Source organism: Mauremys mutica, chromosome 17 (genome assembly GCF_020497125.1).
Source record: "Mauremys mutica isolate MM-2020 ecotype Southern chromosome 17, ASM2049712v1, whole genome shotgun sequence".
NCBI lineage: Eukaryota > Metazoa > Chordata > Testudines > Geoemydidae > Mauremys > Mauremys mutica.
Genome location: NC_059088.1, coordinates 29,339,986 through 29,366,148, shown reverse-complemented (window position 1 = coordinate 29,366,148; position 26,163 = coordinate 29,339,986). Strand labels below are relative to the sequence as shown.

Below are 26,163 nucleotides of genomic sequence, written 5' to 3'. Positions count from 1 at the left end.
CAGCTCTGCATGGGTCAGGCCTGTATCTCTGGGTCTCTGCAAAAAGTAAACAACCCTTACCCCCACCTCGTTACTCATGCACCACACAGGGGAAACTGAGGAATGGGCAATATCCACCCAAAATATTATGTAAAATTCACTCTGTCACAGGTGTGGGGGAGGGGGCTGGGTGTGAGGGGCTGAGGCAGGTGGGGGTGGGCCGTGGGGCTGGATGTGGGGGACTGAGGAAGGTAGGGAGGGCTGGGTATGAAGGGCTGAGGCTAGTGGGGGTGGGCTATGGGGCTGGGGATGAGGGGTTGAGGCAGGTGGGGGGCTGGGTGTGAGGGGATGAGACAGACGGGGGGGCTGGGTGTCGGGGGCTGAGGCAGGCACGGGTGAGGTATGAGGGGGCGGTTCGGTGGGCAGGCCAGCATGTAATGGACACAGTCCCTACTCTGTGGGAACAGGCAGCTATAAAGAGCCCTGAGGGCTGGGTGCGGCCAGGCCAGGGGAGATGACAGGAGCCCTGCGTGGTGAAGGAGCAGCGGTCACAGCCCTGAGCTCCAGTGTCCCCTCAGAGCGGGGCCCTGGCAGAGCCCTGATGCAAGTGACTGTGGTGTTGCCTGCCAGCCCCATACAGCCTCCTGCTCCCTCCCCCTAGCGCATGTCCCCAATCTCTGTGATTCGGGGCACAGGCCTCTCAGATGTGTCTACACTCCAGTGTGAGCCCAGGGCAGAGGGACTCGCATCCTCAGCTGACCCGTGAGAGAGAACCTGGGGTATTCGCAGCTACACTAAGGCTGAACCCCATGTTAACAATGTTCTAACCCGGGTTTGACCCCAGGATTCTGGTGCCCCCGCCCCCTGCAGCACTCAGCCCTGCGTCAGCCCAGCCTGACACCCCAGCGCCCACCCGAAATGGGGCCACTCCAGCCCTGTGACCGCCATGCGCTGAGGGGGTCTTGGCTTCCACCCTGCACGGCCCGGGAGGTTTGACCAGCCCCAGCACAGCCTGCCGGGCCACCTTTTGGGCCATGTGCGGTGTGCCCCCAGCTGCCAGAGCCAGCCACATGGAGGAGATGCCGTCGGAAGAACTCCTCTCGCTTGCACTGTGCTCCAGGAAAGGCACAGAGCAGCCCTGAGACGCTGGGGACATTTCGGCGACATTGTCTGACCCGTCAGAGGATGTTATGATGGAGCAGGAGGAGGACGAGGACCCTGTCATGGCAGCTTCCCACTGCCTGATGCTGCTCACTGCACTCAGCACAGCTGCGGATGCTCCCTATGTGGACTGGTGCTTCTGGCACAGAGCCGCAAGCGCAGGCTGGTGGGATCACAGCGTCCTGCAGGCCTGGGAAGATCGGTGGTGGGGAAAAGCTACATTTCTGGAGCCTTGTGAGTAGATTTCCCCGACCCTGCCGTGTAAAGACACCTGCACAAGGGAATCCTGAGCGTTCCAGAAGCAGGTTCCTAGAGCCGTCCGGAAGCCAGCTACCCCAGACTGCTCCACTCCATTGCCAGCCAGTTTGAGGCAGGATGTCGACTGTGAGTGAAGCGGTGGCGGAGGTTTCTGAGGCAGGCAGGTGTGTGGGGTACCCCAAGGTGATGGGAGGGAAAGCTATTCCGAAGGTAAGTGCTGGGCACAGAGTCTGTCCCCAGGGCAGCCAGTGCCAGGGTTAGCAGGGCTCCCCTGCAGGGCTCTGCCTGGCTCTCCAGCCCCCACGGGTCAGCCGCTGGCCTCTCTGCAGTGGCTGTGGCTGGTGGGGGGCAATCCGGGAGCACCTTGCCCTGGCTCTGCGTAGGGGGACACGCTCCCCCAGTGTCAGGCCCAGAGACGCCTGAGTCACCACCTGGCTGCGCCGTCTGCACAGTGCTGTGTCCAGGGACAAAGAACCCCAGTGGGACCAAAGGGCCTATGTGGAAAGCAGAGACAGGGCCCCAAGGGACCCCTAGCCTGGGTCAGCACAGGCAGCACAGCTGGGCCAGGAGCCTGGGTCTTGCCCTCAGGGCTTCTCTCTTCCCTGCTCAAAACTGAGTCCCACACGCTGGGCGGAGGCGCTGCCTTGTGTAAACAAGCCACCTTCCATTCCTGGGGGGCTGGACACAGTGCCAGGGCTGCCTGTCCTGCCCAGCCATCGCTAGGCTCAGCAGGGCCCTGGGCGGGATCTGAACCAGCGCTGCCCACCCCGCCCCCTAGCGCCCGGCCCACCCTGCCTTGGCAATGTCGCACACTGGACACAGGTGTGTAACAGACGCTTATCACCCGCCTGCCACAGCCCTGTTCCCAGTCCCTGAGTCACTGATCGAAGAATGGTGACAGCTGGGAACAGGGCGAGATATTTCCTCCACACCACTTCCACGTCCAGAGCCCCCCCACCCTCGCAAGAGGGGCTGCCCTGCTCCTCCGCACTACAGCTCCCCCCCGTCTCCTGGGAGGGCCCCCCTCCAGCTTCACAGGGCCCCTTCTCCTCTCTCCCAGGGGGCTCCAAGGCATCTGTCACGGAGTGTGGGGGAGGGGAGTCAGGGCCCGGCACCCCCCACTTCCTGCGATTCACCGGGACTCTCAGCCAGCCAGTAACACAGCAGGTTTATTAGACGACAGGAACACAGTCCCAAGCAGGGCTCGTAGGTACAACCAGGACCTCTCCACCAGGTCCCTCAGGAGGGCAAGGAGCTTAGACCCCAGACTTGGGGTTCCCTGCCTCTTCCCAGCCAGCCCAAAACTGAAACCAAAAACCCCTCCAGCAGGCTCTCCCCCTCCTTCTCTCCCCCTCTCCCCTGTTCCAGTTTTCCAGCTCCCTGGGGTGCCAGGCTGCCCCTGCCCAGGGGCACGAGCCTCCTCCCCTCCCCAGGGCTTACCTGGAAATCCCCTGGCACTGAGCCAGCCACACTCGGGCCCTGGGGCCCCAAACTGTGCCCTGCTCCGGGAGCTGGATGCCCAGTGCTAGCAGCTGGCTCCTAGCAGGCCCATTGCTGAGCCAGGCTGGAGTTTGCAGGCTGTGCTGGGTACAGGGGGGCCCGTAACACCAAGACGTGTCCTGCTCTCGCTAGTGGGCATGAGCCCCCCAGGGAATCTGTGCAGCCCTTTGCCGCCACCCCCCCGGCACCACAGGGGCTGGAACTAGGAGGGCTGGGGGGCTGCTGCCCCCCCTGGCTTGAAGTGGTTCCATCATATACAGGGTTACAGTTTGGTTCAAGGCTCTCAGCTCCCCCACTGCCACGGGAAGGCTGGGCAGGAACGAGGAAGTGGTGCCCCAGACGCCCCACCCAGCCGCTGCCTGCAGAGCCCGTGTCTGGGGCCGTCCGAGGGCTGGGCGAGCAGGAAGTGCACTCCCAGCTACGTGTCCTCAATCCTGCACCGTGCCCAGGTGTGAGGCTGCCCCCTGCTGCCCAGGGCATGGTGGGGACTGTCACAGAGTGTGGGGGAGACAAGGCCCTGCACCCCCGGCTTCCTGCCATTCACCAGGACTCTCAGCCAGCCAGTAACACAGAAGGTTTATTTAGACACCAGGAACACAGTCCAAGACCCGTCTTGCAGGTACAGACAACAGGACCCCTCAGTCAAGGTCCATCCAGGGAGGCCAGAGCCCCGTTGGGAGGCCAGAGGCCCATCTGGGCTCCCCTCCATTTTCTCAGCCAGCTCCAAACTGAAACTCCCTCCAGCCGTCTCACCCAGCCTCCCCCCGGCCCCTCCCCCAGCCTTTGTCCATTTCCTGGGCAGAGGTGTCACCTGGCTCCAAAATCCCTCCTGGGTTCTCATGTTACCTGCTCAGGTATCTGGCCTCAAGGAAAGTCTCCCATCCCCAGTGCAGCCAGTCCCAGCAAAACTGCCCTGCAACCTTTCCAGGTCAATACTCCCCACTTAGTATTCAAAGAATGCATTAAGAACATGGCCAGTTCGTCACGTCTCCCCTCTTCAAGACCGAACTGAGCAGGGTCACTTCAGCCAGTGACCTGGGGAAGTTTGAATCCCCCATGGATGCCCCAGCATCCCTCCCCTTCCTTGCTGGGAGTTACCTCAGGCCCTTCCAGTTTCACCCCCCCCCCCCTTTAGGTCAGGTGTGCTCGATGGCACTCGTAGTCCGCAGGTGGGAAGACTTATGCGGCCCATGTCCTTTTTCCACCCCAATATCTGGGGTTCAAACTGGGATGGGGTCTTCTCCCAGTGTTCCAGTCTGGAGGGCTGTGATTCGGGTTCTCTTGGTTAAGAGCCCCCATCTTGACCTTGGCCACCCTCTGGAAAGGCTCCTCTATGATGGGTGTGACGAAGTGGGACGGTTCTTAATGTTTCCTCTGAATAGTGTAGGGGTGCCTCAGTTTCCCCTCTGCATTTCTGAAGTCTCTAGATGGTAGGATAAAGGCCACTGTATATAAATGGCCGACACTCTGTGTCCTGGCAACTAATGGCCAGGGTCCTTCACGCTGCAAGGGGATGCTAAAGGTGTGGGGGAACAAAGAGATCAAGTGACCTCCTGGCCCTGGGAAAGAGACAATGGCCAGAAAGGAGGAGCTGGAGGGGAGTCAGTTTGGAGCTAGCTGGGGCCGAGGGGTGAGTGCAGATGTGGGTGTCTGCCTTGCTGGCCCCAGGATGGACCCGGCTGAATGGTCCTGTTCTCTGTACCTACAAGCTCTGTGTTAGCCCGTGTTCCTGTCATCTAATAAACTTCTGTGTTACTGGCTGGCTGAGAGTCACGTCTGACTGCGCAGTGGGGGGGCAGGACCCTGTGGCTTCCCCAGGACCCCGCCTGGGCGGACTCGCTGTGGGAAGCGCAAGGAGGGGCAGAGGATACTGAATGCTCCAAAGGTCAGACCCAGGAAGGTGAAAGCCGTGTGAGCTGCTTGCCCTGAAGACAGTCTGCTCACAGAGAGGAGACTTCACCAGAGTCCTGACTGGCTTTGTAGGGATCAGTTGCAGAGCCTCTCCCAGGGACTCCATGACAATGGGCATGGGTCCTAAAGCCATTTTCCCCTTGTCCCAGGCCTTCCTCACCCTCTGACAGGGGTGACAGGATCGGCAGTCGTAAAGTGGGATTGGACAGTAGTAAAGACCCCAGGCCAGTAAAAGTTCTGCAGCAGCCTCTGCCGGGTACGCCAGATTCCCTGGTGCCCTGAGAGGGGGATGTCATGGGCCCAGCACAGCAGCTGGCGGTGATACTTCCGGGGTACCACCAGCTGCGTCCTGATTCCCCATGACTCCATCTCGACTGGGGAAGCCCATTCTCATTACAGGAACCCCTTCTCCCACAGGAACCTTTTCCGGCCACCTCCCACCATGGTCTGTACCGCACTGAAATCAGCCAGATTTTACGCTGGCTCTGGAACCTTTCCCGGTACATCTCAGGAGTCAGCCTGAACTCGCGCAGCAGGGCCTGCTTGAATAGTTCGTAGTTCCCTTTCTCTGCCCCCTTCCAGCTGGCGGTACAATGCCACGGCCTTGGGGTCCAGTAAGGGGGTGAGAACCCGGAGCCCGTCCGCAGGATCTACCTGGTGCAGCTCGCAGGCTGTCTCAAAGGCATCCAGGAAGTCATCCATGTCCTCCCCCTCCTTACGCTGGGCCAGAATACACTTATCAAAGCTCTGTGCAGTCCTGGGCCCCCCCTCACTCACCGCAGCCGGGGGCCCACTGCTCCTCAGCTTGGCCAACTCCAGTTCATTCTGCCTCTGTCTCTGTCTCTCTTCATGCTGTCTCTGTTTCTCTTTCTCCTCCAGTTCATGCTGTCTCTGTTTTTCCCATTCTGCTCGCTCCTCCATCAGTTCCTGCTGCCTCAACTCCAGCTGTTTCAGCCTTAATTCCTTCTCCAATTCCAGCCTTCTCAACTCCAGCGATGGGAAGCTTCACCGGGACGATCCCCTGCTGGCCCTCAGTATTCACTGGGCTCCTCCCTGCCCTTCCCCTAGGCATAGGAGGGAGGGGTCTCGGGAAGCCCTCAGCAGCCGTCTGACCACTCCCAGCTGGGACCAACACGGGTGCCTGTGCTGCATCTGCCAGGCTGCTTCCCTCAGAGACAGGGATCAGTTCATTTGAGCGATCTCCCTCCTCCAGCTGGGCAAGCAGCTGGTCTTTGGTGAGCCTCCCACTGCGCAGCCCCCTCTGCTTGCTCGACCAGGTCGCTCTTAAGGTACTTAGCATACATCTTCCTGCTGGCCACTCACAGGCCGGGGTGCTCGCTGCTCCCCACAGTTTCCAGGGAGCACCCCTAGTGTGCCAGCCCTTCTTGAGGTCACCACCTCTCTGCCAGGGTCAAGCTGCAGACTCCTCCGCCCCGGGGACCGCTCGCTGCAATCCCCAGGGGGACCCTGTTACTGCAAAGTCCTTTTCTCTGGTCACACACTCCCAGGGGTTAATCGCCCCCTGAAACCATCTCTTTCTGAATCTTCAGCACGCCTGGTCCTTGTTATCCCCCCTTCATTTTACTGCTCCCCAGTCACTTACTGCAGGAAGCGTTGTCCACGGGATGCAGTAGACAGGGCTGCCCAGAGGATTAAGGGGGCCTGGGGTCTTCGGCAGCAGGGGGCTCCCGCGGCTGAATTGCCACCAAAGACCCGGCACTTCGGTGGCGGGTCCTGGGGCGGAAGGACCTCCTGCCGCGGGTCTTTGGGGCACTTCGGCGGCGGGGGGGTCCTTCCGTTCCATTGCCACCAAAGACCCAGAGCGGAAGAAGCTCTGGGGGCCCAGGCCCCGTGAGAGTTTTCTGGGGCCCCTGGAGCGAGTGAAGGCCCCCCACTCCAGGGGCCCTGAAAAACTCTCATGGGGGCCCCTGCGGGGCCTGGGGCAAATTGCCCCACTTGCCACCCCCCCGGGCGGCCCAGGCAGTAGATCCCACCACTGCCACCAGTTGTCACAGAGTGTGTGGGAGACAAGGCCCTGCACCCCCGGCTTCCTGCGATTCACCAGGACTCTCAGCCAGCCAGTAACACAGAAGGTTTATTTAGACGACAGGAACACAGTCCAAGACAGGTCTTGCAGGTACAGACAACAGGTTCCCACCTCAGTTAGGTCCATCTTGGGGGCCGGGGGGCAGGGAGGCCAGAGCCCCGTTGGGAGGCCAGAGGCCCATCTGGGCTCCCCTCCCTTTTCCCAGCCAGCTCCAAACTGAAACTCCCTCCAGCTGTCTCACCCAGCCTCCCCCTGGCCCCTCCCCCAGCCTTTTTCCAGTTTCCAGGGCAGAGGTGTCACCTGGCTCCAACCCCCGTCCTGGGTTCTCATGTTACGTGCTCAGGTATCCTCCCTCAAGGCAAATCTCCCATCCCCACTGCAGCCAGTCCCAGCCAAACTCCCCTGTAACCTTCCCAGGTCAATACTCACCACTCAGTATTCACAGAACACAGGAAGAACATTCCCACTTGGTCACAGGGACACACGGCCAGAGTGTAGGGTTGGCACCGCGGTGCATGGAGCTGTCCGTACAGCAGCCCCTCCCCTGGCTCCCGGTGTCCATCCCTGGGCTGACATTGCCCTCTGCCGGCCGGCCGTAGCGGTGCAGCGCAGTGTCTGTCACCCACAGGCCTCTTCGGGTGCACTCCTGACTGCACAGACCACCAGGGAAGCCACCTTCACCCCCCAGGGCCAGGGCCCCCTGCTAACGGGGGGAGCGGGGCCAGTGTAGCAGAACCCAGGCCAGGCGTGGGCTCTGGGCACTCCCCCCAGCAGCTACCAGCAATTCCTGTACAGGTACCATGGCCTAGTGGTGAAAGCAGGGTGAGGCGTCATGGGTTCTGTTCCCCCTCTGCCACTGATTGACTTGGGGAAATCTCTTTACCCCCACGAGCTCCTCCCTGTGGCGGTTGGGATGTCCAAGGTCTCTGGGGCCCAGATGTGCACAGCCAGCCTGAGCGAGCCTGGGTGCCCCCTCCAGGGCTGGATCCAGCCGCGGGGGGTGGCACAGCGTGGTGAGAATCGCTGCTCCTGGAGTCTCTGTATGTCATGTCAAGGGGTAAATAACACTTCACTTCAGTCATGATTTCTAGCCCTGTATCATAGCCCCCCCTTTAGGTGTCTCTATTTCTAGCAGAACGTGTCCCAGATTTAATCTCTCCTTATACAGAAGCTGTTCCATCGCCCTGATGGTTTTTGTTGCCCTTCTCTGCCCCTTTCCCAGTGCTAACACATCTTTCTGAGATGGGGCGACCAGCCCCGCAGGCAGTGTTCAGGTGTGTGTGTGGGGGGGGGTGGTACCAGGGATTTACATAATGCCATTATGGTATTTACTGTCTATCCCCTTCCCTAGCAGGGCCTAGCACCATGTTCTCTGCTTAGCCGGATGCTGCGCACTGAGCGCACGTTTCCAGAGATCCAGGCACGATGAAGCGGCTGGTGCTGAGTGAGGGGCCAGGCCCCGAACTGGCCAGTCTTGGGGTTACTCGCTCAGGCTCAGACTCACCTGCACTTCAGTGACCCCAACGGCCAGGTGAGCTGCTGTGAACACAAACATGCCCAGTAGGTGGCAGTGTCGCTCAACCAATGAGCTGCTGTCATTGCAGAACAGGTGCCACAGGGATGTGGGGGGGTGGGGGCAGGAGGGGAGGAGCTCACCGGATACCCCCTTCCCCCCCACGCTTTACACCGTTACACTGGGCGGGGTGGGGGGCAGCGATCTGGGCAGGTTTCTCGGGGCTCTGTAGCTCGGGGGCGAGGGCAGCACCCAAACAGAAGTTGCTTTTCCCCGATCCGCCGGCCACACCCTTGGCTTGTGCCCAGGCTCAGCGCCCGGTGCCTGCCGGCGGCTCCTGAGGGGTGAATCTGGGGCAGGCGAGGGGAGCACAGGGCCAGACAATAGCTGGCGCCTGGAATGATTAACCCTACGCCGCGCATGAGACCAGGAGGGCCCAGGCAGCCTTTCCAGCAGCACCAAGGCCTCCAAGGCATCCAAGGGACTGCAGGGACCCTCCACCCTACCCTCACCCCTGTCTCTGGGCCTGGTTCCCCTCTGGCCCTGCTCTGGAGCTGTGGCGTGAGGCCAGAGCTGAGCCTGGGTGGGATGGGGAAATCAGGCCCCCCCATTCTCCACCCAGTGGGACTTCTCTGCAGCCCCAATTTGGGGTCCTCCCCTGGCCCTCGCTGAGCCCCTGTGCTGGGGACACTCCAGGGGTTCCTGCTCTCAGACCTTTCCATGCCCAGCTCCAATCTAGGGTGGGTGGGGGAGGCTGGGGGAGGAATGCTCTGGGGGCAGGGCCCCAGGGCAAGCACAGACCTGGGTGATACTGAGCGAGCTCCTGGGAGTATTTCCATTTCACCAAGCCCCGGAGCCGGTGCTCTCTCACGGCTCTGGAACAGCCCGTGCGAGGAGCTCTTCAGTGTTTCAGCCCCCGTAGGGTCACACGCTCACTGGGGTCAGTCCCTTGGCTTCTCCACCTCTGGGGACTTTACCTCAGAGCCTTCAGCACCCCTAGGTCTCCCCGTGAGCTCCCTGCAGCGAGTTCCCCTGAGTTGGACACCTGGGGAGACTTGCACCCCGACTTCCTCACTCCGCAGTGACTCTCAGCCAGCGGGGTAACCGCAGGAGGGTTATCAGGTGTCTGGACACAGCACAGAGAGGCCTTAATTACCACAGAGAACAGAAAGTTACAGCAAAGTCCAGCTGGGTCAGCCCCGAGCCCTCTGCCCCCTCTGAGTCCAGAAGCTTCCTGCCTCCTGCAGCCCTCACCTGGAGTTTTTTGTCCTCCAGCCGGTCACACCCAGCTGTCTCCTAAGGAGGGGTGGGGGGCATCCAGGGTCCTTGTTGCCAGTTGCCAAATGTGATGAAGTGGGGTGGGCGGGGTTTCACCTTGTTATGTTGCATGTGTCTTACTGTCCTATACTAATACTGTGTGCGCCTCAGTTTCCCCGTGTTCTGCACCAATGCCTGGCTGGTGGGAACTGGGTATGTGACTTTTAGCTGAGGCCCTCATGGCAGGTGAGCCTGACCAGCTGCCTGTATACAGGCGATGGCTGATGCCCTTTGCATCCTGAGACCCAGGAGGGGGATGTGACCAGGTGACACTTTGCTTGGGAAGCAGGACAAAGACTGGAGGAGGAGCAACGGGCGTGTTGGAGGCCAGGCAGCAGGGTCCAAGGCAGTCTGCTGTGGGGAACTGGAAGAGGGGGAGTCCAGGGCCTCTGACTCGGGGCTCCCCAAGATGGACTTTGCTGAAAGTCACTGATTTCTGTTCTAGCGAGCTCTGTTCTATGCTGTGTCCCTGTCGACTAATAAGCCTGTTTTACGACGCTGGTTAAGAGTCACGTCTGACTGCGCAGTGGGGGTGCAGGACCCTGTGGCTTCCCCAGGACCCCGCCAGGTGGGACTCGCTGTGGGAAGCGCACGGAGGAGCAGGGGATGCTGAATGCTCCGAGGAGAGACCCAGGAAGGTGAAGCCATGTGAGCTTCTTGCCTTGGTGACAGTCTGATCAGAGAGAGGAGGGTCCCCCAGAGTCCTGCCGGGCTTCGTATGGAGCAGTTCCAGAGCATCGCCTGGGGACTCCATGACACCAGGTAATTGGAGTGGCCATTGTCCTCTGGGACTCCCCATGGGCATGGGGTCCAGGGAGCTCGTCAGGATCATGCCTGTATCTCTGCAAAGAGCAAACTGCCTTTCTCCCCACTTAGTTACCCATGCACCACATAGGGCAAACTGAGGCACGGACAATAGTCATCCAAAATATTATGACAAATTCCCACTGCGTCAGAGCCCAGCCCGCTGGGTGGGGCCTCCCTCCCTTCCCACCTGCTCGCAGGTGCTGCTATAAACCTCCAGCCGCAGAGCCGCTGCCAGTTCCCGATTCCTGGATTTCGAGAGCCCTGCGGGCTAACCGGAGGCGAGCGAGGCAGAGACAGAGCCCGGTGCTGGGACACCTGGGGCCGAGCCCCCCACCCCACCACCTGCCATGAAGCCCCGAAGCCTGGGCACAGCTGCCCTGCGGCTGGCTCTAGGGCTGCTGCTGCTGCTGGCCACAGGTGAGCCTTTGCCGGGGCCGTCGGGGCTGAGTGGCACTTGGAGCTGGATTGGACCCACCCAGGGGCTCTGGGCTGCTCAGATGGGGCCTATCAGCTGTTGCTGCCAACACAGGGCTGATTCCGCTGCCTTTATGCGCTGATCTGCCCCTCGATGGGGGGGGACAATGGGTGAGTGGGGCCTGATCGTCCCAGACACTGCAGTGACCAGGAGGACCGTGGGCAACACCTGTCACTCCTGGGGTACCCTCTGCCCGTCCCCCTCTTGAGCACAGATCTTGTGAGGTCCCCTCTCCCTGGGTGGGTGCTTTGGGGAGCCCCTTCTCCTCCCCCAGGGCCCCTTTCTGAGGGTGCCCAGGAGCAGCGGGTTGGGACCCAGGAGGGCGTTGGCCGACAGTCATTGGTGCCTCTCCCCGGGTTTGACCCTGGTGGGTCTGAGCTGTGTTGCTCTGGCTGAGCCCAGCGCTAACGGCCCGGGTCCAGTCAGGGAAGCCCGGCAGGGAACGTCCTGTCCAGGACCCCTGGGGGCAGCATGTGGATCCCTGACTGCCCCGAGTGACCTGCCAGGGGATCAGGACACGACGCCCCAAGAGAAGGGGGGATGTTAGCCCCAGGCTGGCGCTGGCTGCAGGACAGGCCCCGGCTGCGGGCTCAGGCCGAGGGCGTCTTTATGGCTCCCAGGACTGCGGGGCCCGTGGGCCTCCTGTGAACGGGCAGCGCTGCCCCTGGCTGGCCGGGCTCTCTGCATCGGGTGGGCTGCTGGGTTTGCGGCAGGAATTGCTCCGCAGGACGCCCCAGCTGGGCGCCTCGAGGCCCAGGAAGGACGGGGTCAGAGCCTCAGCCGCTCTCACTGCCTGGGGGGTGTCGGCAGGCGGAGGGGAGGCCAGGAGGGGCAGGGAGGGCCCTGCCCATGGGGCTCAGCCCCATCCATCCATGGCAAGGAGGGAAGCAGAGCCCAGCCCAGCCAGCCATACGTCTCATTCCACATGGGGCACACAGGGCTGGGGGCGTGGGGAAACCTCTGGGGAACCCACAGGGTGATGGCAGCTCCCCCAGGGACCCTGCAGGGCTTGTCTTCCTAGAACCTTGTGGCAGTGAGTGCCACAGACTAGTCACGTGCTGTGTAAAATAACTGCCCCTGACTCGTGGGCAACTGATGGTCCTGGGGGTTTCTGCTCCTCACTTGCACCCCACGCTTTCTTCTGTTTTCTCTGAACTGAATGGACTGATTCTCTCCTAGGCTATACAACCACCAGCCCGACACCTTCCAGTGACACAACCACCCCCGCGCCCCAAGGGGACACCACCACCCCGGCATCTCCCGGTGACACCACCAACCCCACGCCCCAAGGGGCCACCACCACTCCGGCACCTCCCGGTGACACGACCACCCCTGCATCCCAAGGGGACACCACCACCCCGGCATCTCCCGGTGACACCACGACCCCCGCGCCCCAACGGGACACCACCACCCCGGCATCTCCCGGTGACACCACCACCGCAGCACCTCAAGGGGCCACCACCACCCCGGCACCTCCCAGTGACACGACCACCCCAGCGCCCCAAGGGGACAACACCACCCCGGCACCTCCCGGCGACACCACGACCCCCGTGCCCCAAGGGGACACCACCACCCCGGCATCTCCCGGTGACACCACAACCCCCGCGCCCCAAGGGGACACCACCACCCCGGCATCTCCTGGTGACACCACCACCCCCGTGCCCCAAGGGGCCACCACCACCCCGGCACCTCCCGGTGAAACCACCACCTCTGCGCCCCAAGGGGACACCACCACCGCAGCATCTCCCGGTGACACCACCAACCCTGCGCCCCAAGGGGCCACAACCACCCCGGCACCTTCCAGTGACACGACCACCGCAGCACCTCAAGGGGACACCACCACCCTGGCACCTTCCAGTGACACGACCACCGCAGCACCTCAAGGGGACACCACCACACTGGCACCTCCCAGTGACACGACCACCCCCGCGCCCCAAGGGGACACCACCACCCCGGCATCTCCCGGTGACACCACCACCCCCGCACCACAAGGGGACACCACCACCCTGGCACCTCCCAGCGACACCACAACCCCCGCGCCCCAAGGGGACACCACCACCCCGGCATCTCCCGGTGACACCACCACCCCCGTGGCCCAAGGGACCACCACCACCCCGGCACCTCCCGGTGAAACCACCACCTCTGCGCCCCAAGGGAACACCACCACCCCGGCATCTCCCGGTGACACCACCACCCCTGCGCCCCAAGGGGCCACAACCACCCCGGCATCTCCCGGTGACACCACCAACCCTGTGCCCCAAGGGGCCACCACCACCCCGGCACCTCCCGGTGACACGACCTCCCCAGTGCCCCAAGGGGACACCACCACCCCGGCATCTCCCGGTGACACCACCACCCCCGTGGCCCAAGGGACCACCACCACCCCGGCATCTCCCGGTGACACCACCACCCCTGCGCCCCAAGGGGCCACAACCACCCCGGCATCTCCCGGTGACACCACCAACCCTGTGCCCCAAGGGGCCACCACCACCCCGGCACCTCCCGGTGACACGACCTCCCCAGTGCCCCAAGGGGACACCACCACCCCGGCATCTCCCGGTGACACCACCACCCCCGTGGCCCAAGGGACCACCACCACCCCGGCACCTCCCGGTGAAAGTACCACCTCTGCGCCCCAAGGGAACACCACCACCCCGGCATCTCCCGGTGACACCACCACCCCTGCGCCCCAAGGGGCCACAACCACCCCGGCATCTCCCGGTGACACCACCAACCCTGTGCCCCAAGGGGCCACCACCACCCCGGCACCTCCCGGTGACACGACCTCCCCAGTGTCCCAAGGGGACACCACCACCCCGGCACCTCCCGGCGACACCACGACCCCCGCGCCCCAAGGGGACACCATCACCCCGGCATCTCCCAGTGACACCACCACCCCTGCGCCCCAAGGGGCGACCACCACCACCCCGGCACCTCCCGGTGAAACCACCACCTCTGCACCCCAAGGGGACACCACCACTGCGGCATCTCCCGGTGACACCACCAACCCTGTGCCCCAAGGGGCCACAACCACCCCGGCACCTTCCGGTGACATGACCACCCCAGTGTCCCAAGGGGACACCACCACCCCGGCACCTCCCGGCGACACCACGACCCCCGCGCCCCAAGGGGACACCATCACCCCGGCATCTCCCAGTGACACCACCACCCCTGCGCCCCAAGGGGCGACCACCACCACCCCGGCACCTCCCGGTGAAACCACCACCTCTGCACCCCAAGGGGACACCACCACTGCGGCATCTCCCGGTGACACCACCAACCCTGTGCCCCAAGGGGCCACCACCACCCCGGCACCTCCCGGTGACACGACCTCCCCAGTGTCCCAAGGGGACACCACCACCCCGGCACCTCCCGGCGACACCACGACCCCCGCGCCCCAAGGGGACACCATCACCCCGGCATCTCCCAGTGACACCACCACCCCTGCGCCCCAAGGGGCGACCACCACCACCCCGGCACCTCCCGGTGAAACCACCACCTCTGCACCCCAAGGGGACACCACCACTGCGGCATCTCCCGGTGACACCACCAACCCTGTGCCCCAAGGGGACACCACCACCCCGGCATCTCCCGGTGACACCACCACCCCCGCACCACAAGGGGACACCACCACCCTGGCACCTCCCAGCGACACCACAACCCCCGCACCCCAACGGGACACCACCACCCCGGCATCTCCCGGTGACACCACCACCGCAGCACCTCAAGGGGCCACCACCACCCCGGCACCTCCCAGTGACACGACCACCCCAGCGCCCCAAGGGGACAACACCACCCCGGCACCTCCCGGCGACACCACGACCCCCGTGCCCCAAGGGGACACCACCACCCCGGCATCTCCCGGTGACACCACGACCCCCGCGCCCCAAGGGGACACCACCACCCCGGCATCTCCTGGTGACACCACCACCCCCGTGCCCCAAGGGGCCACCACCACCCCGGCACCTCCCGGTGAAACCACCACCTCTGCGCCCCAAGGGGACACCACCACCGCAGCATCTCCCGGTGACACCACCAACCCTGCGCCCCAAGGGGCCACAACCACCCCGGCACCTTCCAGTGACACGACCACCGCAGCACCTCAAGGGGACACCACCACCCTGGCACCTTCCAGTGACACGACCACCGCAGCACCTCAAGGGGACACCACCACACTGGCACCTCCCAGTGACACGACCACCCCCGCGCCCCAAGGGGACACCACCACCCCGGCATCTCCCGGTGACACCACCACCCCCGCACCACAAGGGGACACCACCACCCTGGCACCTCCCAGCGACACCACAACCCCCGCGCCCCAAGGGGACACCACCACCCCGGCATCTCCCGGTGACACCACCACCCCCGTGGCCCAAGGGACCACCACCACCCCGGCACCTCCCGGTGAAACCACCACCTCTGCGCCCCAAGGGAACACCACCACCCCGGCATCTCCCGGTGACACCACCACCCCTGCGCCCCAAGGGGCCACAACCACCCCGGCATCTCCCGGTGACACCACCAACCCTGTGCCCCAAGGGGCCACCACCACCCCGGCACCTCCCGGTGACACGACCTCCCCAGTGCCCCAAGGGGACACCACCACCCCGGCATCTCCCGGTGACACCACCACCCCCGTGGCCCAAGGGACCACCACCACCCCGGCACCTCCCGGTGAAAGTACCACCTCTGCGCCCCAAGGGAACACCACCACCCCGGCATCTCCCGGTGACACCACCACCCCTGCGCCCCAAGGGGCCACAACCACCCCGGCATCTCCCGGTGACACCACCAACCCTGTGCCCCAAGGGGCCACCACCACCCCGGCACCTCCCGGTGACACGACCTCCCCAGTGTCCCAAGGGGACACCACCACCCCGGCACCTCCCGGCGACACCACGACCCCCGCGCCCCAAGGGGACACCATCACCCCGGCATCTCCCAGTGACACCACCACCCCTGCGCCCCAAGGGGCGACCACCACCACCCCGGCACCTCCCGGTGAAACCACCACCTCTGCACCCCAAGGGGACACCACCACTGCGGCATCTCCCGGTGACACCACCAACCCTGTGCCCCAAGGGGCCACAACCACCCCGGCACCTTCCGGTGACATGACCACCGCAGCACCTCAAGGAGACACCACCACCCTGGCACCTCCCAGTGACACGACCACCCCCGCGCCCCAAGGGGCCACCACCACCCCGGCACCTCCCGGCGACACCACGACCCCCGCGCCCCAAGAGGCCACCACCACCCCGGCACATCCCAGTGAAACCTCCACCCCTGCGCCCCAAGGGGCCACCACCACCCCGGCACCTTCCGGTGACACGACCACCCCCATGTCTCCTGGGAAAACGACCACCCCGAAGCTCCTCAGCACTGCTACGTTGGCCCCATCTATGCGCATCATCCGTTTCTCTCTCTCGTTCCGCATTGTGAACAAGATCTTTATGAGCTCTCTTCTCGACCCCTTCTCTAGTTACTACCAGGAGTTGGAGCTCACAATCCAGAGCCTGGTGAGCACAGCAGCCCCTCCCTCCAATCCCGGCCCCCTGCCCCTGCCTGCCAGCTGGGGGCAGCTGCCAGCCCCAGGCTGGGGGCTTCGTGGGGAGCTCCAGCGAGCTGCGTGTGACGAGCCTTCAGGCCTCTGCTGGCTGCTGCACTTCGGGCTCCACACACAGAGACCCCACGGAGCGGGGAGGGGAGACGCCCCCACCCCACCCCCAGGCCCAGCCCTGGGCACCAGAGCCCTCAGCCCCAAAGTCTCCTGTCCTGGAGCAGTGAAGGGAGAGTCCCTCAATCCTGCCTGGGGAGACCCACCCCCCGACCCTGCCCTGGCTCTGGGAGCCTCTGCCCCTCTCCAGCCAGCTCTGGGGAGACACCCCCCCCGACCCTGCCCTGGCTCTGGGCCTCTCTGCCCCTCTCCAGCCAGCTCTGGGGAGACACCCCCACCCCCGACCCTGCCCTCGGCTCTGGGCCTCTCTGCCCCTCTCCAGCCAGCTCTGGGGAGACACCCCCACCCCCCAACCCTGCCCTCGACTCTGGGCCCCTCTGCCCCTCTCCAGCCAGCTCTGGGGAGACACCCCATGCCCCTGCACTCCAGAGAGGAGCAAGGATGGTTGGCAGGGCCAGGGCAGATCTGCCAAGCTGGGTGCTCCCTGCCCCTCCCCCTGAGCCGGCTGGGGTGCTGGCAGTGACTCTGTTCCCCTCTGTCTGTGACAGTACTTCGAAATCTACGGCTGCCCAGGGTGCCCGAATGGGCAGAACTACCTGGGATTCACTGATCTGCGTTTCAGGTACAGTGTGTGCCATGCGGCTGCCCTAGCTGTGGGGAGGGGAGGGGGCAGCCTGCTGCCTCCTGGGCTGGGGGGGGAGAGAGGTTAGGAGGCAGCATGTGACCCTGGGGTGCCATGTCTGAGCAGCCCAGAGCTTTGGTTGCCTGAGGCCGTGCTGGGCAGAGCTGGGGGGTGGGGGCAGATGGATGGTGTGGGGAGGCCAGTGCAGGGGCAGGTGGGAATGTGGGACCGGGGGAGGGGCGCGGGAAGGGCCGGGACCAGACCCAGTTAACGCCCCCTCTCTGGCACGCTCTGCAGCCAGGGCTCGGTGGTGACTGAGTCCGTCCTGCGGTACCGAGTGAGCAACACCAGCATCACCACCACCACCATTGAGCAGCAGCTGAGGAAGAGTCTGGACAGCCAGAACATCACACATGATCTCCAGCTGGAGAATATCCGCGGTGAGCAGGCTCCAGCCAGGCCCCGCAGTGTCTCCACAGCCACGTGTCCAGGGGTCCCTGTGCTGGGGGCTGAGCATGGCTGAGGGGAGCTGGTGTCTATGGCCCTTGTGCAGAGCTCTATGGAGACTGGGCTGCCCTCGGGGGCTCCTCCAGCTCCCACCAGAGGCCCCTGGCTGGGCTGCTTTGGGGTGTGTGGACGGTGCCTGTGTCTGTCCCGGGGAGGGAGGGCTCCTGTGCCCCCTGGCAGCGCACCCATTGAGAGCCGTCCTCGTTGACCTGCGCTGGGGCTGGGCCCCCGGCCATCTCACTCAGGCTCTTCCTAGCACCCTAGGGTCAGACCCCTTCCGACAGCCCCTGACTGTCCCTGGCCCTTCTGCCTGGCCAGCTGTGTCCCCTGGCCTGGGCCTCTCTGCTGGGATCCCTCCCCTCTGGGTCCTCTCCGGCCCCTGACTGCTCCTACTTGTGTTTTAGCCAACTCTGGCAGCTCTTCCCCAGCCACCACGGCACCAGCTCCCCTGGTGCCTGGCTGGGGCATCGCCCTGCTGGTCCTGGTCTGCATCCTGCTGGTGCTGAGCATCGTCATCTTCCTCCTGCTGGTGAGTGCCCCCCGCTGCCCATCCCTCCGGCCTCAGGCCCCCTCCAGCCTCTCTCCTTCTCCTTGCCTGATCCCACTGTGACGGGTTCGCCCCCCCTTCGGGGTGCCACCTGGACCTGGAGCACCACTGAGCCTGCCTGACCCACCAGCCTGGGCTCCCTCTCACACTGTGCTGCTGTGACAAGTTGCCAAGCTCTCCAAGCTTCCTCTTTCCCCTGCATTCCCATCGACAGGGACACACCCAGCTGCAGCTTCACACAGATGCTGAGATCAGCTCTGCATGGGAAGGCTCAGCTAAGGAACTGCCCAGTTACTCAAGTGCACAACCCCCTTTGAAGGGTGAATCCAAAATTATACTATCTTGCGCTGCGCAGAGAACTGTACAGCGTAAGCTCATGACATTTGCCCCCTCCCTCAATGTGGAGAGGAAGAGACACAGGTTTCTGCCCCAAGTTATGATTTCCACACACACTGGTTTTAGACAAAACAGAAACAAGTGTATTAACTACAAAAGATAGATTTTATGTGATTATAAGGGATAGCAAACAGATCAGAGCAGATTACCTAGTAAATAAATAATACTGCAAACTGAGCTTACCACATGTGACAAAGTGGGAATGTTCATAATGTTTTCTCTGAATACTGTGTGGGTGCCTCAGTTTCCCCTATGCAGTTCTTAACTATCTAGGTGGTGGGAGAAGGGATATGATTGTTGCAGAGCCCTAGAGGGCCGATGTGGTGCCGTCTGCACAGAGAATGGCCGACACTCTGTCTCCTGGCCACTGACGGCCTGGGCCCCTCCTCTGCAAAGGTGCCAACTGAAGGTGTTGGAGACAAAGAGATCAGCTGACCTCCTGGCCTGGGAAAGGGACGAAGGCAGAGGAGGGGCTGGAGAGTTTCAGTTTGGAGCTGGCTGGGAAATGGAGGGGAGCCCAGACAGACCTCCTGGCCTCCCCTGGCCCCCCAAGATGGACCTGATTGAGGGGGTCCTGTTGTCTGTACCCGCAAGACCTGTCTTGGACCGTGTTCCTGTCGTCTAAATAAACCTGCTGTGTTACTGGCTGGCTGAGAGTCCCGGTGAATCGCAGGAAGCCGGGGGTGCAGGGCCCTGACTCCCCCACACTTCGTGACACCACACTAGCTAGGTAGGATATGAATTAGCAAATTCTCACCCTGAGTGATAAACAGGCTAGCAGATTCTTAAGGCACAAGCTGCCTTTGCTTTTCAGCCTGGGTTTCCCGGGTTTTCATACACAGGCTAAAAATCCCTCTAGCCTGGGACCATCACTTCCCACAGTTGAGTCCTTGCCCCTCAGATGTTTCCAGGTGTGTTGTCGTGGGGGGAGTGAGGTCCCCTCGTGATGTCATTTCCCCCCTTCTATATCTTCTTGCCACTTGTTGGAAAGCTCTTCTGTGACCTGGGTCAGACGGTTCCCACTGCATAGTGCTGTCTCTGAGAGGTTTCTGTTATACACAGTTCCTGGGGTAATCCTCATGCTCGTGTGCATTTCCTCAATGAGCCAGTAACATTGTTTGGCCTTTTAACTGTTGTACCTGAAAGGCTGCTTGTGGGAGTTTTCAACCTCACAACCTGTTTCAGTAACACACACATGGCCAAATGTCGTAACTTCACATACAACGATAACGCTCACAATCCGACGAGATATTACTGTCTAGCAGATCAAGACTTTTAAAATGACACCTCACAAGGCAGCCATTGTACACAACACATCCTCGCAACATGACAGTGGTGAATCTTGGGGTGCCAGGGTGTCACACCAACCATCCCCTCCATGCCCCCTCCACTCACCAGCCTTCTCTTGCCCCTCTAGATCGTCTGCTCACGTCTCAGGAAGAACCGTGGGAAGCTGGATCTGCTCAGCTCACAGACCTTGTATGAGCCCAGGAGCGAGCACCCCAACTACCACACCTATGGGCGCTTCAGCGCCCCTGACAAGAAGCAGAATCCCTTCAGTAACGTAAGCAGCAGGGCCTGGGCCTGCCCTGGGGTGCCCCCTGGCCCAGCGTGTGCCCCAATGCCTGTCCCCGTACACTGCCTGGGTACACCCCTGGACGCTGGTGCCCAGTACATGGCAGCCCTGCCAGGCACACGCTGGGGGTGCCAGTGGCTGGTGCTGATGGCAGATGCCCCCGCATTGCTTACTGAGGGGGCAGGGATTCAGTGGGGTGGGGCTGGGGGGGTTGGTCAGCTCATTCCAGAAAATGTCACCAGAGAGAGGAACACAAACTCTGCTGGGCTGGCGGTGGTGGTGGTTTTGGTTAGTGCGTGATGGTGGCACAGTGCTTCCTACGGTCCTAATTGTGCCCCACCCAATGCACCCCCCGGGAAAGAGCCGAGGGGAGAGGGTAAAGAGCACGGGGGGGGGTCCCAGCACCAGAAATGTGAGCACAGGGCCCTGCTGCACTATTCAGCTCGTCGGAGGGGTTGTTTTGGGGGCAATGCAACGGGGGGAGCTCCTGGGATAGATGGGACGGTGGTTACGGGGTGTGATCCTGTGGGATTATAGGGCGTGGTCTTGGTTTGGTTATGGGGTATGGGCCTGGGGGCGGTGCAACGGGGAGTGGGCCTGGGGGATTATACAGCAAGGTCCTGGGGGGTGGTCCTGGGACGGGGAGGTGTGCATGTCCCTGGGGGGGCAGGGGATTGGCCTGACTAGAGCCAGGGGAAATGTTGTTTTCCCCAGTCAGGTGGCTGCAGCCCAGGCCCCGAGTGACCCGAGCCCCCCTCGCTGTGTTAATCACTCACGGGGTAGCTCCCAGCTGATGTGAAACCAGCAGCTAAACAAACAGCAGCCAATGGGGCAGGCCGGTGACTCTGCCCTCCCCGCCCCCACGGCTCTGCCCGGGTCTCTGGGGGGGCGCTAGTCCTGTCCCTGCCATGGCCTGGCCTGCCCTGGGCAGCACCAGCGTCCCCGTCCCTGCCTGCCCACTGACCGGCCCCCAGCCCTGCTGGCTTCTCCGTCCCTGGCAGGTCCTGTGGCCAGACAGGACGTTTGCTGAACGTTCGGCCCTAGTTCAGCAGGAATTCACTGGCCTGGGCAAGACGGGAGGTCAGATTCACTAGACGGTCACCACGGGCCTGCCGGCCTGGGACACTCGGACCTGGAATCTGTGACTCCTGCTGCTGTCCGTGGGGGACGAGCCCCCTGCCTTTCTCTGGAGGGGTGGGGGCTGGAGTGGGGCTGGGGTCAGAGGGTGGCACTGTGGGTGGGGGGGGTTGAGTGAGGGGGCTGGAAGGAGGGTCAGAGGGTGGCTTCAGGATAGCATTGGGAGTGGGGGCAGGGTGAGGGTGGGGCGATGGAGTGGGGGTGGGGTCACAGAGCGAGGTTGTGGGGCAGGGATGGGGGTGGGATTGCAGGATGAGGTTGTGGGGCAGGGATGGAGTAGGGTGGGGGTGGGGCTGATGCCTGGCTCCGAGAAGTCGCTCTACCAATGGTTGCCTTGGCAGTGCCGGCTGTGTCCCCTGCTCAGGGCGGCCTGGCTGGGCTCTGCCCCTGGCACCATGCCCATGGAGCCCAGGCAGCCCCGCTCCTGCCCCGGGACGGGGGGTTAGTGTAACTCTCACGCCCAGCTGGAGGCTCCCGGCTGGGGGCAGCCTGCCCTGACGGACCCTGGCTGGAGCCAGGCCCTGTGCTCCCAGGAACGCTGGGCTCCCTCAGCCGAGCTCGTTCCTGCTGACTGGTGGGAGGCAGCCGAGGCCTGGGCTGTGCCCTGTGCAGAGCCCGACGTGGCAGGTGCCCTCAGGGAGGGCGGCATGGGCTGGAGCAGGCAGAGTCTGTATGTGGGGCTCTGGTTTTCCCTCCCCAGCAGCCCACAGTGGGTGGCTGGTGCCTCCTCGGCTCCACGTCTGTCCCCCTGTGACTGAACAGCTGCCCCCTCGCCCCCGGCTCTGGCCCGGCACAGCTGGCTGGTGCCACAGGCATGCCAGGGCTGCCAGGAACTCTGCCAGGGACTGGGGGGCTGTCAGGGTAGTGGGTCACTCTGCTGTTAAATGGCCTTAGCCAGGCCAGCGTTGGGATGGGGGTCACTTTCTCCTGGCCCCACCATGTGCCCCCCATGCTGCTGTGGGGCGGCAGAGCTGGAGCGGTCCCTGAGGTGTCTCCCTGCTGGCAGGGATGGGGTGGCCGGTATCAAACGTGACTGGGGCCTGTTCCTGGCCCCAGAGCCCCAGTTTCCATGCCGACAGGGGTACGTGGTGGTTGCCTGGCTGGGGGTCCTGGTTGCCAGGTAATGGTGGATTGGCCTAGCCTGACTAACCCCATCCCCTCTGCTTCCCCCCAGATCACCGCCGACAACGGCACCAACGCCTTCTACACCAATCCTGCCATGTTGTCCTAGGCTCTCTAGGGGCACCCCCCCCCCCCCCGAGGACCTGCGGGAACAGAGCTCTCAGCATCGCCACGTGCTTCCTGCAGCTGGACTCCAGGGTGCCGGGTGGGTTCCCAGCTGGTGGTGGGAGCGAGCATCAGACGGTTCTGGAGCAGCCAAATTCGAATGCATGAAGGAACTGGATGAACAATGCAAGGGAAGGACCCTCCTCTCTGTCTCCCCCCAATTCCAAGCCTCTCCTGCCTGCAATCACTTGCCAAATGCTGTATCCTGCCATGAGACCCCCAGTGTGCAGTGTTCAGGTTCCAGGGGTCGCGTTTGCCTGCACGGCTGGACTGGGGCTCCATTTTTCTGTGTGTTCTGTAACCACACGGCTCTGTGATGGCCGCCCCGCCATGACGGGGGGTCACAATGTCCTTGGGAAGGTCTGTATTTATAGTGCTTCACAATAAAGGGATCTGTGCTGAGTCAGGCTCTAGGCTGGTTTTCTCCTAGAATCATAGAATCATAGAATCTCAGGGTTGGAAGGGACCTCAGGAGGTCATCTAGTCCAACCCCCTGCTCAAAGCAGGACCAAACCCAACTAAATCATCCCAGCCAGGGCTTTGTCAAGCCTGACCTTAAAAACCTCTAAGGAAGGAGATTCCACTACCTCCCTAGGTAACCCATTCCAGTTCTTCACCACCCTACTAGTGAAAAAGTTTTTCCTAATATCCAACCTAAACCTCCCCCTCTGCAACTTGAGACCATTACTCCTTGTTCTGTCATCTTCTACCACTGAGAACAGTCTAGATCCATCCTCTTTGGAACCCCCTTTCAGGTAGTTGAAAGCAGCTATCAAATCCCCCCTCATTCTTCTCTTCTGCAGACTAAACAATCCCAGTTCCCTCAGCCTCTCCTCATAAGTCATGTGCTCCAGCCCCCTAATCATTTTTGTTGCCCTCCGCTGGACTCTCTCCAATTTATCCACATCCTTCTTGTAGTGTGGGGCCCAAAACTGGACACATTACTCCAAATGAGGCCTCACCAGTGCTGAGTAGAGGGGAATGATCACATCCCGATCTGCTGGAAATGCCCCTACTTATACAACCCAAAATGCCATTAGCCTTCTTGGCAACAAGGGCACACTGTTGACTCATATTCAGCTTTTCGTCCACCGTAACCCCTAGGTCCTTTTCTGCAGAACTGCTGCCCAGCCAGTCGGTCCCTAGTCTGTAGCAGTGCATGGGATTCTTCCGTCCTAAGTGCAGGACTCTGCACTTGTCCTTGTTGAACCTCATCATATTTCTTTTGGCCCAATCCTCTAATTTGTCTAGGTCCCTCTGTATCCTATCCCTACCCTCCAGCGTATCAACCACTCCTCCCAGTTTAGTGTCATCTGCAAACTTGCTGAGGGTGCAGTCCACACCATCCTCCAGATCGTTAATGAAGATATTGAACAAAACCGGCCCCAGCACCGACCCTTGGGGCACTCCACTTGATACCAGCTGCCAAATAGACATGGAACCATTGATCACTACCCGTTGAGCCCGACCATCTAGCCAGTTTTCTATCCACCTTACTGTCCATTCATCCAGCCCAGACTTCTTTAACTTGCTGGCAAGAATACTGTGGGAGACTGTATCAAAAGCTTTGCTAAAGTCCTGCCCCTCTCGGACCTCTGCTTTGGCAACGCTGCCTGCAGGGTGGGCTAATCAGCTCCACAGTCCATGGGCGGGGGCTGTGGGACCAGTATCCTTCAGAGCCAGCACCGCCCAGCTCACGCCCAGCAAGTCATCCCTCCATCTAGGCCCAGGGTACTGTCACGGAGTGTGGGGGAGTCAGGGTCCTGCACCCTTCTTCCTGCGATTCACCAGGACTCTCAGCCAGCCAGTAAAGCAGAAGGTTTATTTAGATGCCAGGAACACAGTCCAGGACAGGGTCTTGCAGGCACAGATAACCGGATCCCCCCTGTTAGGTCCATCTTGGGCCCCAGGAGCCCCACAGCCCCCATTGGGGATCAGAGCCCTGTCTGTCCTTCCCTTCCTTCCCCAGCCAGCTCCAGTCTGCCCAACCCCCTCTCCCGGGCCAGGAGGTCACCTGACCCCTTTGTCTCCAACACCTTCAGCCGGCACCTTTGCAGAAGAGGGGCCCAGGCCATCAGTTGCTAGGAGACAGAGTGCCAGGCATTCAGGTGCACTGGCCCCTTCCTCTGCAGCAATCACACCCCCTGATCCACCACCTAGATACCTAAGAACTGCACAGGGGGACACTGAGGCACCAACACAGCATTCACAGACCCCAGTAAGAACAGTCCCACTTCGTCACACCAGGGTACCCCTGCATGAGGTGCCCTCTCCTGCTCCGACAAGGGAAGCTCAGCACCTGATCAGAGCAGAAGGGCAGCGAAAACGCACCAAGGAAATGGCTGGGCAGGTGTAAAATGGCCTCAAGGAAAAGTCTGGCTCTGCGAGTGGTCTCGGTGTGACCAAGAACCCTGGCAGTACCCAGAATCCTGCTGGGCAGCGCCAGCGCCCTGTCCGGTATTTCAATGGGACTGAACTGCAGTAAACGGGGTTTCATGGTGGCCACACGTAACCAGAAATGGCCCCAAAGGTGAATTGGACGAGAGGAGGAGGGGGCCAGAAAGCCGTCGTGAGGGGCTAGAACAGACCCAGCTGCCCTCGCACCAACATTAGAAATACCTGTGAGCTGCTGTCATGGCCGACCCCCCCCCCCCCCGGTTGCTTTAACCTGGCCTAGTGCACTGACCTTCCTGAGCCCGGTGTCTCCAGTGGGGGGGGGCCTTCAAGGGCCGCCCAGGAACCAGTTGTTTTGACCCCCGTAGGCTGAGCCGCCTTTCCATGGCTGGGGCATGGGCCTGCTTGGGCAGCGCTGCTTGTTGCTGCGACTGGCCCGGGCAGTGCCCCTGGGAGAGGGCAGGGACAGGCACACAGGGAGGGTGACACACAGGGAGGTCTCCAGGCTTCCTGGCCAGGGCTGGATTAACCCATTGGGGTCCTAGGCACAACACACGTAGGGGCCGTACCTACGCGGCGCCAGACAGCGCACTCCCTGCAGCTGGGCTGGCCGAGCTGTGGCTGCCCCGGGACCGGCTGCGTGTCCTGTTGCTGCTCGGGGCGCTGCTCATTGTGACTGGCGGGGCGGGGGGGGGGGTCGTACCTCCACTCACCTTTCCCCGGCCATAGAGTACACCGTGTGGCTGTTTGTCAGCCCCCCAGGGCCCTCCCGCCACGTGTGGGCCCCAGGCGCACACCTAGTGCATGTATGTGTTGCTCCAGCCCTGTTCCTGGCACTGGGCACCACTGGCCCCAGGCCAGTCCCTGGGGAAGGGTGGGAGCAGTGGCTGCCCTGGCCCTGTGATGGGCTGGGTGGGGCTGTGCCAGCCCTGGGCTCCTGTTCTGCAGGGCAGCTGGATTTCTCAGGAGCTGATCGGCTCCTGCTGGGGATCGGGGCCTATGGCGGAGCCGCCCTTCAGTGCCATTTCTTACTGGTTCACAGCATGTGACGG

At 62.4% G+C, this 26,163-nt stretch overlaps 1 protein-coding gene across 1 annotated transcript; it reads left to right on the top strand.

Moving 5' to 3' along the window:
• Positions 1-14,021: 14,021 nt before the first annotated feature.
• On the top strand, positions 14,022-17,811 carry LOC123351515 (mucin-2-like). Its single transcript, XM_044990900.1, has 3 exons — positions 14,022-16,487; positions 17,194-17,267; positions 17,565-17,811. The coding sequence occupies exons 1-3, from the start codon at positions 14,022-14,024 to the stop codon at positions 17,788-17,790; spliced, it is 2,766 nt and encodes a 921-aa protein (XP_044846835.1). The 3' UTR covers positions 17,791-17,811.
• Positions 17,812-26,163: the final 8,352 nt, after the last annotated feature.

Coding starts and splice junctions, on each gene's coding strand:
- LOC123351515 (XM_044990900.1), top strand. CDS start 14,022: ATGACCACCCCAGTGTCCCAAGGGGACACCACCACCCCGGCACCTCCC. Junction 16,488..17,193: donor AGCTCACAATCCAGAGCCTG/GTGAGCACAGCA, acceptor TGTCTGTGACAG/TACTTCGAAATCTACGGCTG. Junction 17,268..17,564: donor TTCACTGATCTGCGTTTCAG/GTACAGTGTGTG, acceptor CACGCTCTGCAG/CCAGGGCTCGGTGGTGACTG.